The sequence below is a fragment of the Trichoderma asperellum genome, chromosome 1 (assembly GCF_020647865.1).
Source record: "Trichoderma asperellum chromosome 1, complete sequence".
Taxonomy (NCBI): Eukaryota; Fungi; Ascomycota; class Sordariomycetes; order Hypocreales; family Hypocreaceae; genus Trichoderma; species Trichoderma asperellum.
This window is the reverse complement of record NC_089415.1, coordinates 1,329,298-1,348,483: the sequence shown is the minus strand read 5'-3', so window position 1 is coordinate 1,348,483 and position 19,186 is coordinate 1,329,298. Positions and strand designations below refer to the sequence as shown.

The following is a 19,186-nucleotide window of genomic DNA, read 5'->3' as shown; positions in this document are numbered from 1 at the left end:
TTTGCCGTTGAAAGTCGTCAAAAGGCGACTATCTTTTGGTTGATGCGCCGGCTCCCCAAAGAGATCCAAAACGCCGTTCTTTTCCTCGCTAATGACAAGGCCGTTGTTTTTTAGCATAGGCCGCGACAATGCGTTCGGCGAGAGCAGCAATTGTAGCAAGCGGGTTCACCCCAATAGAGCCAGGAATCAGGGCCCCATCTGTCACGATGAGGCCTGAGTGTGTCTCTGCGGTGTTGTTGCCGACGAAAACTTGAACCAAGTGATTTGTCGCGCCATTTGCTCCAGTGTTATCGCGAGACATTGGGGCTCCTCTACACACAAAGAAGCAGGTCAGTATTGAATCATCTCTATCAATCATATTTAAGCCCAGGGTGCTGTCTCTTACCCAAGAGGATGCGCCGTGATCATTTGCTCACTCATAAAGTTGTAGAACGGGGTCATCGCCAGGGTGCCTCCAACAGAAGCTGTGGCCATTTCCAAGAGAGCACTGAACTTCTTGACTCAGTCGCTTTTTCCAACCCCTTGGAATTCCAATAATGCCTTGTCATCTTTTAGACGCAGAGTTGCTTGGTTCCCTGTTTTATTTGGTCCTTGGTTTAGCAACACAAGACTAATGATATATGTTTTCTCTCCCAGGGAGGAGGCATCAAGCTTACCATCATGCGACATGATTAAAAAGACTTGAGTGTTCCCCAGAGGGCCATTTTTCAAATTCGATCCGAAGAGTCTCTTCTTCCAATGGCCCATGACTGCCTGAGTTCGCCCAAGAAGCGACATTTCGTAGGCACGGCTTCCAGGCATCATGTCCAGTATACAGGGCAATATCCCTGAAAATGCCTGTGGCATTGTGCCATCTTGGATCACGTAGCCGTTGAGTGGGTTCTCATGGCCATTTCTATTGTCAATGGCGCTGGTAATTATTGGACCGACGGGATTTGATGGATCTTGGTTCGGGTTTCCAAGAGCGTTTACTTCCACATCACAGTTGTGTCTATAAAACACCTCGTGTAATTAGGACAAGATTATGGAATCGGAAGCATTTGGTATGCTTACCCAAAAGCCAAAATATCGCCATTACCAGTCATACCACGCCCAACCCAGTCGCTTATGCTCAAGCCCATTTGTTTGCTTCGAAGTAGGATTTCCGTTGTGCCAATGGACCCAGCACCAAGGAAGACAGCTTCCTTTGCATGCACCCACATCAAGTCGCCATAAACATCGCCTACTGTTAAACGACTACGACCTTTGCCGTGGCATGCAAAATAAATCAAGTAGCCGCCACGGATATCCTGAACCTTTTCAATGTACCGTACGTCGCATTTGCAGAACATTTCAGCACCCCAGTTCCAGGCATCAGCAAGGTATGTTACCAATGTCGACGTTTTTGAGCCATCGTTAGCACCAGTAGTTTCTTGTCCAGCAAGTGTTGACGCCGACATGTTAACGCCACAACTGTTGGGACCGTCTCTGAAGCGGGTTGTCAGAGGGGCTCTGCGGAATTTGTCTTGCAATCCAAGAGTCTTGGCTTGCTCGTTGAATACATCCATCTTCTTGAGCCGTGGCCATGTTTCGGGATACGGCTCTGGCTCAAGCACATCTCTAACCTTTTGATAATCTGGACGCAGGGAAATAGTTAGCCAAGGCGATGTTTCTATTGACAGCCGCTGGGAGATTCAATGCGCCTCACATTTATTTAGGCCTGCCGGGTCATCTCGAATTTCGGGTGGCCAATAGCCCATCTTGAGGATATCTTGTTCTGTTTCGAGGAATACATTCGAATTGACTAGACTTGCGCCTCCCAATCCTGTGAGAAACGGTACGATGTGAGTGATCATATAATTGAAGATTGCTCCTGTATATTTGCATAAAAGGATTTATGGGCATCTTGAACTTACCATTGGCAGAAATAACGTTCTGGTCGTGGCCGAGAATGAGGTGAAACATGCCAGTAGGGTTACCCATGTTAACTCCAATGCCACCCAATGAGTTTGGGATAAAATGTCCAGTAACGCGAAATTGTTTCACAGTTTCGATCGTCGCTGTAGAATATTCTCCTGGCCATCGCTCTTCTCCTCTCTCTAACAGGCAAACAGACTTGCCTGCTCGGGCCATGCGTGGCGCAGCTATAGATCCTCCATAACCAGAACTGATAACAACGTAGTCGTATGAGTCTTGTATGTGTTCTATGGGCTTGGAAATCCGTGGGAAAGAGGTTTTGGGATCGTCGTCATAAAAAGCGCAGTTGACAAAAACACCGCCATCTTCCGATGAGGAAGATGGAGTTGCGGGGGGTTGTAGGGTACATCTGCTTGGGGTTGAAACGTCTGGTTAATGGTCAAGCAGGCAGAGTGCACTGGTTCAAGCTGGCCAGAAAGGTCCCAAATGCATTATCAAATACCTTCTTCTGCTCAATTGTATAATCATGCCGAGGTGTTGCTGAGCAGTGCCAGCTATCATCGAGCGTTCGTTCCCATATCGATATACCGCCTAGATCATGTTGGTCGAGCTCCCAAGGCAGCTATCCCAATGCGGACTGTAGATGCATCGACATCTCCAGACCAACAGTTTCCTTCATAGTGTTAATAGTGGATTCTTAGACAATGGAAAAGCCATGTTCTTGGTGGGAAGTCCGTGTTGTTGGCCTGGTTCTCAATCTCCACCTCGGAACTGGAGAAACGAAAGGAGTCTATAGCAAAAGCGGCAGATAGAGCTGGAGTTTGACCGACGCACCATTTCCGATGATACGCTTGATAATCACATGTAAGAGAGAGTTAGCTGATGTAACAAGGGCGCTAACAGACGCGTGGAAGAGATATTTGTACCGACGAGAAAAGCTTGGTTGTGGAGCGCAAGTCCAGTCATCAGATCTCTCTCTGTCTATTTCCCTTCATTCAAGCAGCTCTTTGCCGCTAGTGGATCAAAGACAGAGGTCTTCAAACTTGGAGAGAGGGAACAGAACAAGCATAACATCAGCTCAGAGGAACCTTCTGGGAAGAGATTGGAGAATTTGGTGGTTTAGCAAAGAGATGTTGAGGAGATGCCAAACTGCCAGCTGCAACCCATCCCGCCTTCCTGCTAGGTACGCAATGACCAAGCTCCAGCACGTACCGATTCTGCAATGAATCTCTCCAGATTATACAGTTATTATTGTTTGGCGTTGAAGTCTCGTATCGTATTTTCTTCATGCTTTTGTCATATTCTTCTATCGCCCATATGCCCACTTTGGTGATAGATTCTGGAGAGAACCTGCGATGCGATCGATGGAACTCATCCCTTGCTCCATTTTTGGCAGGGGAGTCGACAACTCGAGGACTTTGCGACAGAGTCTCTTGAAATGGTAGAACATGGATGCAGGAGCCGCCGATAGCTACATTGACATTGCAAAAGCCGTGATGTCTCAGCACACTGGGAATCATTGCCGAAACCATACTCCATGAGCCTCTATCCACGTATCCCATCACTTAGTAGCATCTCGAACGGGCACTATACTGCGTGTACGAACGTTAAATAGAGCATGCATAGGAAGAAAGACGTGTAAAGCAGCCAGCAATTCGTCGTAGATTGCATCGACCGCCAGATGATCCCTGCCCAACGACAATAGAAATGCATATCCACACACACTTGCGGAGGGGCATACATTCAACGGTCCGCCCAATGGAGACTGCCTGTAGGCGAATCCCAGAAGCACTATGGAGTAGAGCCGTGTACCATTAGACGGTATATTGCTACGTCCAGTGTATTATCAGCTCTTCAAATGACGAAGCGCGTTGGCCTGGAGCCACGGCTAGTTTCTCAGCCGCTGTTGATTCTGGTCAATGGCGTCGCCGTCGTGGTGGCCATCATTCATTGGATTTGCCAAAGGTAGTGTCCAGCTCTGCCAGCCTTCACAGTTCTAGTCCATTCTTGGCTGGATGCCACTTTCAGCTGTTGTGTCAGCCCTACGGAAAACATCTGACGCTTGCCATTGGCCGAAGAGGAATCTCAAAATACGCCGGCTTCACACAGAAACCTTAATACGGTGAATTCAAGCCGCGTGATGTACACTAGCAGCACAGTCATGCGGGCGAGATCTGATCATGCCTACTTTTTCCACACGCAGCAGCTATGCCTACCCTTTGCTTTTGGCCTGCATTTACTGCGCTGGCCTGCCACCAGCTGAGCAACCCCCCCTTGGCTGGCGCGGTTTCGATGGCATCTGGGTGAGAACTATCAAACCTTATGTCGATGAGAAGTTTATGCTCTGGCAACCTACATTACATTCCTGTAGTATGTAGAAATCACTTCAGCTCTATTGATTAATCCAGCTTGCACCCCCTATGCTTTCTCCCCTGGGGGGGCTTTTGCTTGATCACTAACACACAATTGACATGTGATGTTTGTATATAAAATAAAATACATAGATAGCTTCTTAGGATCGAAGAGCTTGGGCTCTTTTACTCACCTTGGGCATATTCAACATATGTTTACTGGTCGACGTGAAGTGTAGTCCATCCATCTTGTTCATCATGTCCAAATCCAGGTCCGAGACATCAGAGTCCGAGACATCAGAGTCCTCGCCGGCGGCTGAGCCCAGGCCTCTCGTCATCCTCGCCGATGGCAGTTGGTGTGGTCGTGAGGCCGATACCCGGTCCAACATCTATCTATTAGCTAGGATGGTTGGAATTGATATAGATGACGTTAATGATACCGATATCCACCGAATGGGCCACAAGGCGTGGTATATCCATGGCGTTGGGCTTGGAAGCACGTTCCTCGAGTACGTCGCATTTCATCATCTCGTGATTTGATCGCTAATGTAGTCCCAGCTACGTCTTCAACGGAGTAACGGCTCAAGACATTGCCGCGCAATGCGTCGCCGCCTACAGATTCATTGTTGATAATTACAGCTACCCCGATCACCAAATCTGGATGTTTGGCCTTTCCAGAGGCGCATACATGGTGCGGTCGGTGGCCGGTATGATCAATAATTGCGGCATCGTCAAACGCGTACTGAAGGCAGACGGCACCGTCGATGATGCCGAGACGGATCTTCTGTGCCGGCAAGTCTACAGAATCTACCGCTCCAAGGACCCCATTAATCGTCCGCACTCGAGCCAATCTAAGCAGTTCCGCCAGCATGCAAGCTGGCCCCTAATTGGCGACGAAGAAGATGGAGCCCCTGGATTGCTGCCGCCTGTGAAATTCTTGGGTCTTTTCGACACTGTAGGCAGCCTTGGGATCCCGGACTTTGTGGGGGGCGTTGGGCTAGACTGGCCAAAGTTTCATGACCAACAGGTCTCAACTGTCGTCGAGCTTGTATACCACGCCATGTCCTTGCACGATGACTTCTACATCTTCCCTCCCTGTCTTGCAGAGCGGAGTCACCGCTCAGGGAGGCCAGTTGACTATGGAATCACCCAGAAATGGTTCCCGGGCGTGCATTATGACCTAGGACGACAACGCTTCAAGTTCCTGCGTATGTTTGGCGGTGGGTGGTTGGAACGACTGTTGGCCAGATGGAGCTGGGCGAGCAAAGTGATCGAGCCAAACCAAGTACTTTCCGATCTTGTGTTGAAGTGGATGCTCGAGGCTATCAAGGTAAACGATCCAACTGGGCAGGTCATCTCAACTGAACGGGTTGGCGAGGAGATGACGGCGGCGGATCAGAGAATGGTCTCTGAGAACCGGCAGATTGGCGATGGAGATGTATACAGAAACATTGTTGCATACGCTCCATTTGGCAGCGCGATTGTGGGTTTGCTGACGGGGCTTTTTGGCACGCGATGGCAGACGAATCAGCTTTACCAGCTCTTCTTTGCGCTGCGGGATCGTCTGATTGCCGACCCAGATGCGCACGTCTACAGATACATGGACGCCGATGCATCTATTGTAGGATCTGAAAATCAGAGGATCGAAGAGTTGGCAGAAGTAACCCCAGCAAGATACCCATCGCAGACCTATCAGGCTTGGAGATTGAAACGCAGATTGCTAGGCTATTAACGTGAGCAGATAGTTGAAAGTGGTATTTCTTACAGAGTTTGATATAATAACGAAGAGGTCTCGAGGGAATGTTGTGCGACATTGCCGAAGCTCAGCATTCGGTGTAGGTATTCTCGAGGGAATTATGCAACTGTTTCTGTGTTTCATAGTATCAAACAAAGGTGATGGTCAGTAGAATGAATACCAAAGCATGACGCGGTCGGTTGTCTCAATCGTGAAGCCTATCAAAACTTCATCATATAAAGTCAAAAAGGGGCACCTGGAATTTCGAAACGTTTTTTTGTTCTTTCGTCTTTTCTCCGCAAGAACCGGTAGATATTCTCGCTAAAATATACACAAATATTTTTCTTCCTCTTCTTTCTTTCGTTGTTTCTTCTTCATCCACCCGTCTAGTTCTTTCGCTCCGCCTCCAGCTCCCTCTCAGCCTGCTGATAGTACTTTGCCGTGTCCACGCCGTGCTGGTTGTGGTTGACAAAGTTGAACCACGGAACAGTGCTGAAGAAGAGGGCAGAGTATCTGCTCTGTCGGGCGGCGACGCCCTGGAGGTGGGCGTTCAGCTTGCTCTCGCCGTAGAGGGGCTCTCCCGCCTTGACCTTGGCGACCATCTCCCGCATGTCCATCTCGACTTCTCTCGCGTTCTCGGTGGCGCCGTAGAATCGGACTATTTTTGTGATGGCGTGTCAGTTCAGTTTCACTGTGGTTATCCATGGCAAGCCCAAGCCTCTGAATTGTCCCTCTACATGCCAAGGGAAGAAGAGAAGAAAATGAGGGGTCGTGTATTAAAAAACGTACGGGCTGATCGCTGGTAAAAGTAGAGGAAGCCGCCGGCCAGGCCGATGAAGCCGGCAAGGCGCATGGCCTTGGCGAGACCGCCTCTGCCTACATGTGACGGGGCGAGTCTCTCGAGGGCGTAGAGGCCGGCGGGAGCAAAGGCCGCGGCGGCGGCACCAGCTGCGTAGTCTGAAGTTCGCGCATATCCGACGACTCGCTTGAAGTGACTGTTCCACGACGCATCAGCATTCACCAATTCCACCGCTATGATGTCGAGTCACGCAAATTCCAAAAGCCGCAGAGCTGAAAAGGGCAGAGAGGCGCAGAAACGTACGGGTCGTTGTCGATGAGCTAAATCCCCAAACCGTCAGTCCATGTCAATCACCACCATTTCTCCTCCATTGGCCGCCCAATTGCGCCCTGAAACGAACATACCGGGTACTTGGTCTCGACGACCTTGCTTGTCCCAACGTAGGACTGCTTGGTCGTTGTTGAGGCCATTTTCTGGATAGATTTGCGACCCCCGAAATGCGGCAGCAGCTCGACTGGATCGAGAGATCTGATATCCCGGAGCTGCAACTTGCGATTGCTAGTGCCTGAGGATGCAAGAAATCACGTGGGGACGATTGGGGTGTCTGGATCACGTGGATCAATTAAAAGCCTTGGTGGGGTTTTTTGGTGCTTTGAGCCAAGACGCGGTCCCCCGCAATCGATAAGGCAGAGAGACGCGTCTGGAGAGTAATTGGCCAAGGTAGGTAGTTGCTGTCAATTGGATTGAAGATTATTCAAGCGGAATTTCTTTTTAAAAATCAAAAAAAAATCAAATCAACCAACATCATGCCGCCGATGTCACTATCACAGCGTCCGCCAACCCATGGCGACGACTTGGACGATTATGGCTTGGACGACGACCTGGACAACCCATTCGCATCTCCAACTCCCCCGCCAGAATCGTCAAGCAAGAAGAGAAAAGAGCCAGACTCTGGGCTGGGAATCGAAGAGGAGGTTTCAGTCCAGAAGCGTGTGAGGGTTCCAAACGTAAAGCTTGACGAAGAAAGGTGCCTTACTTATACAATAATTCTCTATATTAAAAAGGCAATTATGCTAACCACCAATTCATTAGACTCTTAGGCCCAGCTGGCATCCCCAAGCTCAGAAAACGAGCCGCAGGCCTCAAGCTTAAAGGCAAAGGCCACGAAGTATGCAATTCTTCCAAAACCTCTTCTGCTTCTTCTATCTATATCCTTTGAATCTCCCACTGACCTGGTGGCACGCAGTTCTCAGACGCCTCTCGCCTCCTCTCCTTCTACCAGCTATGGCTCGACGACCTCTTCCCCAAAGCCCGCTTCCTCGACGCCCTCGCGATGGTCGAAAAGGCCGGCCACAAAAAGGCCCTCGTGACGGCGCGAAACGAATGGATCAACGAAGGGCGCCCCAAGGCGAGCAACGACGACGACGACGAACTGGGCATTGGAGCCGTGAATATTAACGAAGATGACGATTTATACGACGCTACTCCTCGGGGAGCGAGAAGATTTGTGAATATGCTTCGTGATGCGCCAGTGCCAGCAGCACCACTACCGGCAAACGACGATATGCCTGATGATGACGATTTGGAAGCGCTCATGGCGGAAGCAGAGAGCATGGACAGGGGGAAGCTTCTCACAGCCACGACAAGTACTGCTGCTGCTACTACTACCACTACCAGTGCAAACGGTCCAGAAAACGACGGCGACGACGATGACTACCTAGAAGCCCTCATCGCAGAAGCAGAAGCGCAAGACGAGCAGCAGCCTGCACAAAAAAGAGTGGGCGATGGCCCAGCTTCGGGCGATAAGGGACACGATTTTGCGGATGAAGAGGAAGCTATGCGGGAGATGGACGGCTTGTGGTGAGACGGACGGATGACTTGGTAAAGAAGGGGGAAATTGTAGGCCATTTGTTTGTTGAAAGGGAGCATGTCAAGGGCACATTTATTTAGCAGGCGTCTGGGAGTTTGTATTTGCATCAGCGTTTAAAATCAAAGATGATGGGCGACGGGTGGTATAAATGGATGATGATGTATAGCGAGCAGATTCATGACTTATACTATTGGTATCATATGACTATTGATATCATATGGAACAAACACTCTTACAACCAAGTCACGTCAAGAGAGGTTACAGTCACATTCATGATACAGTTCAAAAGTGTAGAGGAAATCGGCAACGCTTGCTCAATTATACATAGTGTACACCCTAAGCCTATCGTCAAGTGTAGCCAGGTCATGAATGGCTGTTCTGTTTCCATCTTCTCTGCCTTGGAGAGAAAGCCATTCCCACGTTGCGCCGTTTCCCACACATATCCTTAAACCACCCTTGGAATACATGCCGCCATCCCATTCCACCCTAACCAGGGGGGTTTCCTTTTTTTCCCAAAGGTGAAGATGAAAAAGAAAAAATTGATATTTGGAATACACAAAAAAAGAAAAGAAAAAAATCAAACACAAAAAGATTACCTCGACAGCCGTGACCGCTTGGAGCCACCGCTATAGTCAAGTCGAGAAGGTTTAGCTCGCTTAACACCCGCTACTTTAAGGACAATAGAATCTGATACTGATGATATTTGTTGTTGGTCTGCTGAGGCGCTTCTCTCGGGGACGAGAAGCGCGGCCTGCTTTTGCTGGATCTTCCTCTCCTCGACCCTCAGGGCCCACAGGAGTGTCAGGAGGACTTCCCTAGACGGCAAAGTAATGCTGCGTAGAGATTGGGTCAGCTCGCAATGGTCGCCGCGCGTCGCACAAGACTCGTTGTCTGAGTTCCCGTCCCGATCGTCGCGTCCCTCAGACACCAACCGCAATGCCGCCATCGTCGCATCCAAGAGAGGACGCGCCAGACTGGGGCTGCTGGATAGGATAGTCCGAAGAGATTTGAGTCTCAGGGTCGTGGATCTCGAGGTCGAGCTCGTGGTCCGCAGCGGCATAGTTGCTCGCTGCCACAATGTCGGAGGCGACGTTGTTTGCGTCGTCGTTGAGGAAGTCGTTGATGTCGAAGAAGTCGTAGGGAGGTTGATCCTGGAAGCAGGCGGCAGAGTCACCAGCCAGATAATCGTCGTCAATAGTTGAGGAGTTGGGAGAAGCGAGAAGCCCGCTTTCGAGGACATAGCGATCTGCATCAAGGGCCGCTGACAAGCCGAAAGAAGAGCCGAGGCTGAAAGGACTATCATCCTGAGGTACAGAGCCCAAGCCAAGGCAGTGGGCGTCGTCGGAGCCTGAGAAGCCGGCAACGACTGGGGCATCTCCACCGATTGACACGGCAGGTCGCACAACATCTCTGCAGGACGTTGTGTCGAATCAGTGGAGAGGCCGACAGTCAGCTGTTGGCTGGCGTTTTCGATTTGCTCCTCGGTCTGTTCCTCCTTGGTCTCTTCCGAGGCGAATTCTTCGGACAAGTCTTCGTTGGCGGAGTCGGGGATGGGGTTGAGTTCGGGAGAGAGAGAGGCGGGGTTCACGGTGGGGTTTGTCGTGGACCTCATCATCTGGTCCATCAAGGACTGCTTGGTAGAGTCGACCTTTTGGCCATCTTGGGGGCCAAAGAGCTGTTGCGACAATGTGATGCCGTCTTGGAGGGAGTCTAAGGGGGAGGAAGAGCGGGTGACGACACCCGAGCTTCGTCGGAAGCGGTTGAGCTCCTCGACGAGCATCAGGTTGGTCTTTTGGGCGTTGATCAGGAGCGTCTCCAGCTCCTTGTTGCGCTTCTCGAGGGCCTCGACCTCGAGCCTCTTCCTCTCTCGCGATGACTGGGCGGCGCGTCGGTTCCGGAGAACACGCTCAACGCGACGCTGTTCCTTTTCGTCTTCAGTCTTGGCTCGTTTTCTAATACGCGGGAGCCGGTTAGCATATTCATAAACATCTTGAGGAGCAAATGCTTCTTCTTCCTCTTCTTCTTCTTCTTCAACAACATACCTGGGAGGGAGGTTGGTCTTGGGCTCGGGGAGCACCTGGCCCCATGATTTCCTCTTCTTGACAGGCTTCTTTTCTGATGAAGAGGAGTCCGCGGGGGCTGTGTCGTCGTTCAGGTCCCGGTCGTCGTCCATCTCGTGCTCGGGAATCACCGACAGGCGAGACTCGAGCTTCTCGTCAGTGTATGACTGGGGCGTCATCATCTCCATGGGATCCATGGTTGTGGCGACCGAGGAGGGTGTAGAGACTGCGAAGAGGGACGAGAAGTTGTCGCCGGGCGCTGACAGGAAGGACTCGGCGGGAGACGCCTCGAACTTGATGAGCGGAGACGACTGCTGGAACGCCATGGTTGGTGTATCTGACGGGACGGGGCTGGATGTCTGCTCTGCGAGCTTCGTTCTCTGGCGCTGTCCACGATGCGTACGTCGCGAGTTGATGTATGCAAAGTGACGTGAACGAGCTCTAGCGGCTGTTTCTTTCTTAAGGAAATCGGCGCGCGGTGGAGATGCAGAGCGAGCAGCGTCCAAGCGTCAGAGTCGAGCGACTGTCAAGCGACGGTCACGGCGATGGTTCGTTCCAGCAGGTCTCCTATTGGTGTAGCGGCGCCCACTTCATGGCAGGCAGCAGAGAGCCAATCACGATATGAGTCAGCCTGGTGGCTTTGCTGGAGCTGGATGAGTCAGAGAGCCGGATGGGGGAAGAGGACAGAGTGGCTTCTTTGCGGACGAGGTGATGAGCGCGGCGTGTGGGCGGCGATGGTGGTCTCTTTATCTTGAGGCCACGCTGGCCTTGCTGGCGGCCGTCTCGCTGCCTCAGGCACGGCACGGGCAGGGAAAGGGGTGGCTTCGGATCGAATCGAACCAGGCAGGCCATTAGACAGTGGCGGTGGATCGCGGTGGGGGCGGCAGAGCCTCGAATCAGGCGCCAGGCTCGGGGCTTCAGGGGGGCGCTCTAGCGGGCTTGGGGAGTGGGCTCAGGCTGCTGCAGGGGGCGAGGCCTGATACGTGCAGCGCAGTGGGTGCTGTGCCGGGCGCTGGAATTCAGGTGTGCTGCAGTGGCACGCACAGCGCCGCTACCATGTAGTACATACAGTTGGTGGCTGGCGATGGACGGGCCCTCCAAATCCTCCGAGAGCCTCCTCCAGAAGGGCCGCGTCCCGGCAGAAAGAGGCTCTGGGGAAGAGGATAAAATCAAGGGGGAGTCTCGGCTGAGCCGGGAGAGAGGAGAGATGCACAAGAGAAGCCGGAAATATAGGCAGTGAAATATTGCGGTAGTACATAGTGCCTGTATAGGTACATGTATATTGGTTTGATATTAGCATGTAGTTTCAATGGCATGGCAAAGCACGTTGTGGTGGAACAACTCCATACAGTATCGTATTGTCCCTGTTTTGCACAACGTCTGTGCCTCTGCTGTCTTACCCGTATTGGCATCGCATCTCGTCATTTCTGGGCCCTGTATTGAACGTGCTGGTTCTGCCGAGACACGTGCAACGACGCTGGTCTCAGGGTGCAGGGACAGGGACATGGACATGGACATGGACATTCAAAATGGCTGCTGCTTACATACCTGCATGCTGTATATCAAATGTTACAGCATGCTCCTACATGCTGGCTGCAGCAGACGAAAGCATGCATCTGCTGCTTTTGTTGAGAAGGCTTCTTTTTGCTTCTTTCTCGTGCAAACTAGAATTGAGAATATCATAGAGACGTCATTGGGCTTCAATAGAAAACAGATGAAAAAGAGCTCAGGAGAAGGAGACGGAAAAAGGGGGGTTGATCTGTTTGGTTGGACAAGAATGGATGGATCGTCTCCCCTCATTCCCACTTTCTGCCACGCCACCAGAGAGGCTGATTCGCCCAGCCGGTGGCCTCCATTGCATAGTACGAGTGATACGATCTGCGGAAAAGAGACGGTGTGCTCTCGTAATGCTCTGTGTTTCTATTCTCATCCTTATTGATCAGCGCCACCAAAGATGGCAACAAACACTAGCAGAGGCAGTATACATACTGTAGTACTGCTGTATGTGGACCAACGTGCTCCTCTCCTCCAGCAAGCTGTGCTATCGATTCCCACATGTACATACATTTACATACATTTACATTAGCTCTACACACTCGGTCATGTAATGCCATGTAGCAACACGTGGTGATCATCAACAGGTCGTCTCTTGACCTGCCCAGTGCAGCAGCCGTTTGGCCTCGAGCAAGTCCTCGTCTCCATCCATATCTCCCGTATGCCTCTAGCTGCTGCGCACGTAATCACTAACGGCCTTCTCGGTCGAGGCTAATGATAGCACAGCACATAACGGAACCGCCAAAAGCAGCGCAGTAAGCCCTTGGGACGCAACGTCCGTCCGGCCTCTCCCCACTTCCGGCTTCGCCAGGCAAAAAGTTCCGGATTGGCGCCTGGAGGGCTCGTAGCGGGATGGCAGGTTACATACCCTGCCTGCCTGATAGCATCAATGTCTACTGTGCAGTGCTACTACAGTACTTACTTGCTATATTAAGCAGCAATTGAAGTCGGACACACCAGAGTAGGTACAGTATCGGGTTCAAACAACGTCCCCCCTGGTCTTGAGATTCCAACTGCATGGCTCAAAGGGTTCTCTCTCATCTCACTACATGTACCAGCATCGCCCTGTTTGGAACCCCCCCGTCATAACGTTCTGCAGCTGCTCTCTTTGGGGGAATCTCACTAAACCCTTCCACTCTTGTCTCACTCTTGGTCAGAAAGGGCTCTTGCAAGGGTTTCAAGAGGGAAGGAGAAGAAGCGACAAGAATCACTTCGATCGAGCGGGCGGGTTCGTGCCAAGCCTGGCGATTTCTCTTGTCTCGGAAAAAAAGCAATGCTGCTGACAAGGGCACATGTTGCGCAGACAAAGAGAGAGAGCCCTGAAGAGAGGGACCTCAGACATTTCTCCGTACACAGTATGACTTTAAGCTACATGCCAAAAGAGGCAGCACCCTTGCAATGAAGGAATTGCCTGTAGAGGAGGGGGAGGCAAATACTCCGAAAGGAGCAGCTGGATATTACCTATTCCACTGCACTACATACAGTACTTACCACATGCTGCCAAGTATGGGCGGGAATATTTTACCAATTGCTTTATCAGAACCCTTCTCCAATTCACTCCTCTTCGTGCCTTTGCATCGGAGCCAATCGATTCGGCAAAAGCACGCAATATTCTCCAGCCGTTGGATGCTATTGAAGGAAATCAATAGGGGAGGGCGGGGTCCATCCTCTCCAGCTTCGGCCCTATCTCCTCAGGCAAAGGCAGACTATGGAAGCTTCTCCAGAGAGTGCCGCACCAAGTCCTGCGCCTAGTCGTTTGGTGTGGCAGCCGTCCCTCAATAGCATCTCATCTCGGAGTGCGGGCCGTTGGCGCCGCCCCTTTTCTTGGTCGCCGGGCAGTGTTTTTTGATTCCAAGACGAGCGGTTTCAGGACTCGTAGCTGGGCTGCTAGCCGATCAATGGTGCGCGGTACGGAGGAGAATCGATGGAATTTGCTTCAGAATCAACGCTGGTTCAGGTCCATCCGGCAAGGCATTCCGTTCAATGCGGCTGCTCACTCATCAAGTTCAGATGCAACCTCCCAGCGAATGGATGCTACTTTACCTTACCAGCTAGCAGTCTAATATTGTACCTACTAGTTCCGGAACGGTTACTGTACCAAGGCCCGGCGTAAAATGGACTGGAGACCCTCCTCCCTCTGTCTCCCAATTTTCCCCTTGATTAGGCCGATCTGCTTCCCCCTCTTTCTGGCGAAACCCCAGATTTCCGTTGCCCTTTTTTTCCGCTACGCCTTGTGCCTGTTTATGTTCCGGCTCTTGAACGTTTAAACAGGGCGGCCATGTAACCCCAGCAGGCGAGGAGCTGTTCCATTCTGCCGGTTTTGATCTTTGGGACTGGCACTTTACCCGGGAATTACATCTACTCTGCCATGCCAATTCCAAACTATTCATGTTGCTGCTAATATTGCCATTGCTACTACTACTACTACCTACTCCCACCACCATTTTTGCTTTCAGCCACCCGTCTGTGACAGGCGTGCATGTACAGAGGATACGCTCAGCTCCATCTCCATCTCCATCTCCATCTCCTGCAGTGGCGCCCAAGTGGGCAGCTCAAACTCTGGGCCTCCATCCATCGGACCCTGCGGAAGCTGCTGTGTTTATTCTGCCAGTGCAACATTGACTCCAGTCTCTAACGTACCTATCTATACGAGTACGAACATGCCCATCTTCAAGCGTGTGCATACTCTGATGCTGAAGCAAGCATGCGGGGAAGTTGTCGTTTCTCTCTGGGCTTCCTCTGCCCCTCACTCAGTAACTCACTCGCATGTGAAAATGGCTTACAAGAACAAGCCCAATGCTAGGCACAGCAGAATATGTGCATCACACGACAGTTTACGCAGGGAGAAGACGAGAAGCATTAGTTCAAACCTTCCAACGCTTGGAGCCTAACCTTTGCCACTGCCATCATCGAACCTTTCGATCGCCCGCGGGTAACGCGAAACGCGCTTCTTGATAACGGATGACACCCACTCAACCAACCACTGACTACGAGTACATACATACAGACAGACAGACAGACAGACAGACAGACAGACAGACAGACAGACAGACAGACAGACAGACATGAGCATAGCAATGGCGGGGCTCGTGCCTTGTGAAGCTTTATGGGTGCATGTGCATGCGGTGGAGCATCGAGAAGCTTTGTGAGGAGCACTAGCAAGGCTTCGCAGGTGATGAAGGAAATATCGTATGAGTACGCCTTTGTTGGGCGCTCCCACGTCCAGTTTACGGAGTACATGCATGCATTCATGTGCATATTAAACCATTTCTTGTCGGTGAACATTGATCGACCATACAGCTACTCCGTGCAGTCACGAACCTCCAGGGCCCCCCCCCCAGTTCACATGCAAAAAAAAGTTTGTCTCCAGAAGCCAAGCTTTTGTGGTTGTGGGGAGCTCGCGAGCCATGTATAGCTTGCCACGTCGAACGCTCAAATGCATTGGAGCATTGGCGCGGCCAAGCGAACTCACAAGCAAGCATCCTAAGGAATTGCATGCACCAAAACTAGGGAGGTGATTGAGCCCAACAAAAAAAAGGTTTCTATCATGCTGCAAGGTATCCTGGAAGCGGATGCCCTGGCCGAGTATGTGCATGAGATTTTGCAGACCGCTTGTTGCACGTACATACAAGGAGAGAGAGAGATGCATGCATACATGCAGGAAGAGAGGCTTCTATCATGCTCCAGTTGGTGGAGATATCTCCGGCCAAGTGATATGTGATTCAATGCTGGAAACTGACTTGATAAATCTTGTTTGTGAGTTGATTTGATTTGGTAATGGAGCAGCCAGTCGGTTGAAGTCCTGGTATTTGTGATGTCCATCACCATGGCAGCGAGAAGCCAAAGAGCTATGCTTGAATACATATCTATCAATGCGTAAAACAGACTCTACTATGAGCAAAAGAAATCAAAAATCCGGCTTTGATAGATACGATATCAAGCTCATGGTATTTTCTACAAAAACAAGCATCCGGCTCGGCTGTCCGCGGAGAGCCATGCATGAATTGCCCAATAAAGAGGTGCATATTATCGGCAGCGAGATTCCGCACCGCCCGTCAGAAGCTAGCTTTGCTTGAGAAAGACGCAGGGTTATTGATACGACCCTGGCACACAAGTATTGAGCATTGAGCCCTCCAAATGTGAATCCCAGCTGTTGAATTGAAATGGCACTTTGAGATCTCACGCCATCGAATGGCTCCTGGATTAGAGACCATAATCCAAAACAGTCGATCCCCCGAAATATTTTGATTGAGATACTGATAAAAACTTAATCCAGCGGCATACCTTGGCCGTGCATGTTCGATTCATCCAGTAATATTGATGCATTCCCTGTCCTCCTCCAGAGCTAACCCTACCCTACACCACCTACGCAGAAACTCAATTTTGATCTGAAACTCGTATCGAGACATTAGGAAATTTCATTTAGCATCTACCACATTTCCCGCAGCACTGCCTTCTGCTTCAGAATAGCTAGCCATTCGAAGCATCTTGGCAGCTCAAGCCTCACCGTTGCCACGTACCGTAATTAAACTGAATGTCTGCCTAGAACCTGCCACGCGGCCACGAGATATTTCGGGAGTCCTACATGCCAGATGTCACTCCATGGCATCTTGATTATCAATCAGGCCACATTTTCAAAAAAAAAAAAAAAAAAAAAAAAAAAAAAAAAAAAAAAACAGCAGAGTCATAGCAACTCTATGTCCGCCCCTACTTGCAATGACTCTTACACAACGGGATCCAGATTGCCCGTCTTGCCCTTCACGATGCCCTCAATCTCAGCCGTCACCCAGCCACCGTAGAAATCGCCCGGCTGCGGCTCCACCCGCTCGCCATCGACAAAACAATCCCACGGGCCGGCGTAGAAGCTCAGGCACCCGCGGAGGGGCTCGAAGCCGGCTGACGGGCTGTCGTACGACCAGATGCGGTTGGAGACTGTGCCGTCTGGGAGGGCGATGCTGTAGTACGTTGCGGCGCCTTTCCACTCGCACCAGCTGGAGCGGGACGTAGGTTTGAGGGGGAGTTTGATGCTCGATGGAGGGAGGTAGTATGCTGGCGTTAGTTATTAGTCAAAGTCTTGAATAGATGGGACTCTGTAAGATGAAACACCACTTGATGCTATTGGCTGGTATAGTCGTGGAATTCAGTCACAATTATAGGCATTCGTTGTGGCATATGACTTTGCCATAAGTGGTTCAAACGCACTTGGAGGATGAATGTGATGCGGATATGCCGAGAGATCTTATCCAGCCGTGGCGGACGGGGAAAGGTCTGGACGTTCATCTTGGGATTTGAAGCCCTTCTGACGGCCTTGAAAGAGAGCATTTCATAACGTGATATTCAAGCCGAATAGTCGCAAGTGAGAAGGAAATATTGAAACCAAGAAATTCTTCTTTTCACTCGACTTACAATGAAATCATCGACTACCCAGTTAGAACATACAAGTGTGGCTGGTGAGCCTTCTCTCTCTCTTCGGTGAGAGCGATGAGCTGTGGCTGTGCTCGCTCTCGCCCGATTCCTGTTGCGTCACCCCGCCTTATCCGCCACTCGTCCACGGCCAAAGCCAGCCCATCGCCGAAAGTTTGCCTTTTGAGCCTTTGATTTTCCCTAATCGTCGCTCGTCTCCATCTCGACAAAAATCCTCACATCAACTTCAACCCCCCCTAAATCAACCCCGATCAAAATGTCCAACCGCCAGCTCGCCCGCGACATGCAAGTCGAGTTCCAGGCTCGCTTCCAGGCGAAACAGGCCCGGCGCGAGGCCCAAAAGGCCGCCAAGCAGGATCCCATCCTCAAGAAGCAGATCCAGGACCTGCTGAAGAAGGGCGAGACGCAAAAGGCGTACCAAAAGGCCAAGATGCTGCTCTCCAAGCAGGCGCTGGCGCAGCAGATGGACCAGATGGCCGACATGGCCGAGCTGTCGGCGGCGCAGATCCAGGCCAACAACGCCATGAACCGCATGACGCACATGATGGCCTCGTCGTCGCGGACGATGAACCTGGCGCAGAAGAATACGAATCCCGAAAAGGCATGTCCCTGTCTCTCTGCTCCTTATCTTATGTGCGCTTAAAACTAACCGGTCATCTTTCTTCACTATAGACGCTCGTTACCCTGGAGCAGTTCAAGCAGCAAAACGAAGAATACGCCATGACCAACGGCATCTACCAGGACGCCATCACGCAGTCCACCTCTGTCCAGGTCGGCGAGGACGCCGTCCACGAACTGCTCGGCAAACTCGCCGACGATGCCGGCCTGGAGCTCAGCTTCGAGCTCAACAAGGCCACGCCTGCGACGGCCGAGCCCCAGACTGCGGAGCCGACAGCCGAGGAGGAGGACAAGCTGCAGCAGAGACTGAGGGCTTTGCGGGCTTAGATTTGCGGGAGGAGGGTTTCATAGCGGACTGGTTTCCTTTTGATTCTTTCGGGTTGCTACGCTGGGCTATGGACTGATATGCATGAGTCTGGATCAACAGGGAGTGATTTGACTTGATTTTTGCTGGGTGGATTTTCTTTGTTCTTCTATATTTCTTTGCTGGGACACGAGGGCTTTCTTTCTTTTTTTTCTTCTCCGGCGTTTTGAGAGGGCAAATGCGCAAGGGCTGGGTTTTTGATTGATAATGACTGACATGGATCAAGAACTTGTTGAATTGCGACTATTATTAGAGCTGCGGCTTTGCGTTCCTGCTGCTGCAATTCCCTGATGCATCGAGGTCCTGGTGGAGTTTCTATACACATATTTCTACAAATGTATACAAATATATATATCTATATTTACTTTACAATGGGCCTCTTTCTCTGTCAGCTGTCCACTTTGATTCTTATTTTTGAATTTCTCTTGCTTTCCTAATACATGGCATGTACCGCCCACCCATCAAAGTGCCAAAACTGCCAAATCCAAACGAATGGATGCATGTGCCCAGACCCG

At 51.1% G+C, this 19,186-nt stretch overlaps 9 protein-coding genes across 9 annotated transcripts; 4 read left to right on the top strand and 5 right to left on the bottom strand.

Moving 5' to 3' along the window:
- Positions 1–88: 88 nt before the first annotated feature.
- Positions 89–474, bottom strand: TrAFT101_000399 (uncharacterized protein; the record flags this gene model as incomplete). The annotated part of the gene is made up of 2 exons (XM_066126015.1): positions 89–311; positions 386–474. 2 exons carry the CDS (start codon positions 472–474, stop codon positions 89–91), a joined length of 312 nt encoding a protein of 103 aa, XP_065982112.1.
- A 27-nt stretch (positions 475–501) lies between these two features.
- Positions 502–1,962, bottom strand: TrAFT101_000398 (uncharacterized protein; the record flags this gene model as incomplete). The annotated part of the gene is made up of 5 exons (XM_024910485.2): positions 502–575; positions 657–991; positions 1,054–1,615; positions 1,688–1,804; positions 1,896–1,962. 5 exons carry the CDS (start codon positions 1,960–1,962, stop codon positions 502–504), a joined length of 1,155 nt encoding a protein of 384 aa, XP_024764605.2.
- A 2,482-nt stretch (positions 1,963–4,444) lies between these two features.
- Positions 4,445–6,228, top strand: TrAFT101_000397 (uncharacterized protein). The gene is made up of 2 exons (XM_066126014.1): positions 4,445–4,756; positions 4,806–6,228. The coding sequence occupies exons 1-2, from the start codon at positions 4,506–4,508 to the stop codon at positions 5,977–5,979; spliced, it is 1,425 nt and encodes a 474-aa protein (XP_065982111.1). The 5' UTR covers positions 4,445–4,505; the 3' UTR covers positions 5,980–6,228.
- A 2-nt stretch (positions 6,229–6,230) lies between these two features.
- TrAFT101_000396 (uncharacterized protein) lies at positions 6,231–7,313 on the bottom strand. The gene is made up of 4 exons (XM_024907407.2): positions 7,186–7,313; positions 7,085–7,101; positions 6,772–6,977; positions 6,231–6,640 (listed from the first exon to the last, which is right to left on the bottom strand). Exons 1-4 carry the CDS (start codon positions 7,249–7,251, stop codon positions 6,369–6,371), a joined length of 561 nt encoding a protein of 186 aa, XP_024764602.1. The 5' UTR covers positions 7,252–7,313; the 3' UTR covers positions 6,231–6,368.
- A 274-nt stretch (positions 7,314–7,587) lies between these two features.
- TrAFT101_000395 (uncharacterized protein) lies at positions 7,588–8,645 on the top strand (the record flags this gene model as incomplete). The annotated part of the gene is made up of 3 exons (XM_024909350.2): positions 7,588–7,808; positions 7,874–7,949; positions 8,028–8,645. The coding sequence occupies 3 exons, from the start codon at positions 7,588–7,590 to the stop codon at positions 8,643–8,645; spliced, it is 915 nt and encodes a 304-aa protein (XP_024764601.1).
- A 131-nt stretch (positions 8,646–8,776) lies between these two features.
- TrAFT101_000394 (uncharacterized protein) lies at positions 8,777–9,100 on the top strand (the record flags this gene model as incomplete). Its single annotated transcript, XM_066126013.1, has 1 exon — positions 8,777–9,100. One exon carries the CDS (start codon positions 8,777–8,779, stop codon positions 9,098–9,100), a length of 324 nt encoding a protein of 107 aa, XP_065982110.1.
- TrAFT101_000393 (uncharacterized protein) lies at positions 8,951–11,465 on the bottom strand. The gene is made up of 2 exons (XM_066126012.1): positions 10,694–11,465; positions 8,951–10,603 (listed from the first exon to the last, which is right to left on the bottom strand). The coding sequence occupies exons 1-2, from the start codon at positions 11,035–11,037 to the stop codon at positions 9,244–9,246; spliced, it is 1,704 nt and encodes a 567-aa protein (XP_065982109.1). The 5' UTR covers positions 11,038–11,465; the 3' UTR covers positions 8,951–9,243.
- Positions 11,466–16,988: 5,523 nt separating this feature from the next.
- On the bottom strand, positions 16,989–17,545 carry TrAFT101_000392 (uncharacterized protein; the record flags this gene model as incomplete). Its single annotated transcript, XM_066126011.1, has 3 exons — positions 16,989–17,314; positions 17,375–17,387; positions 17,468–17,545. The coding sequence occupies 3 exons, from the start codon at positions 17,543–17,545 to the stop codon at positions 16,989–16,991; spliced, it is 417 nt and encodes a 138-aa protein (XP_065982108.1).
- A 180-nt stretch (positions 17,546–17,725) lies between these two features.
- On the top strand, positions 17,726–19,048 carry TrAFT101_000391 (uncharacterized protein). The gene is made up of 2 exons (XM_024907404.2): positions 17,726–18,290; positions 18,362–19,048. Exons 1-2 carry the CDS (start codon positions 17,946–17,948, stop codon positions 18,632–18,634), a joined length of 618 nt encoding a protein of 205 aa, XP_024764597.1. The 5' UTR covers positions 17,726–17,945; the 3' UTR covers positions 18,635–19,048.
- Positions 19,049–19,186: the final 138 nt, after the last annotated feature.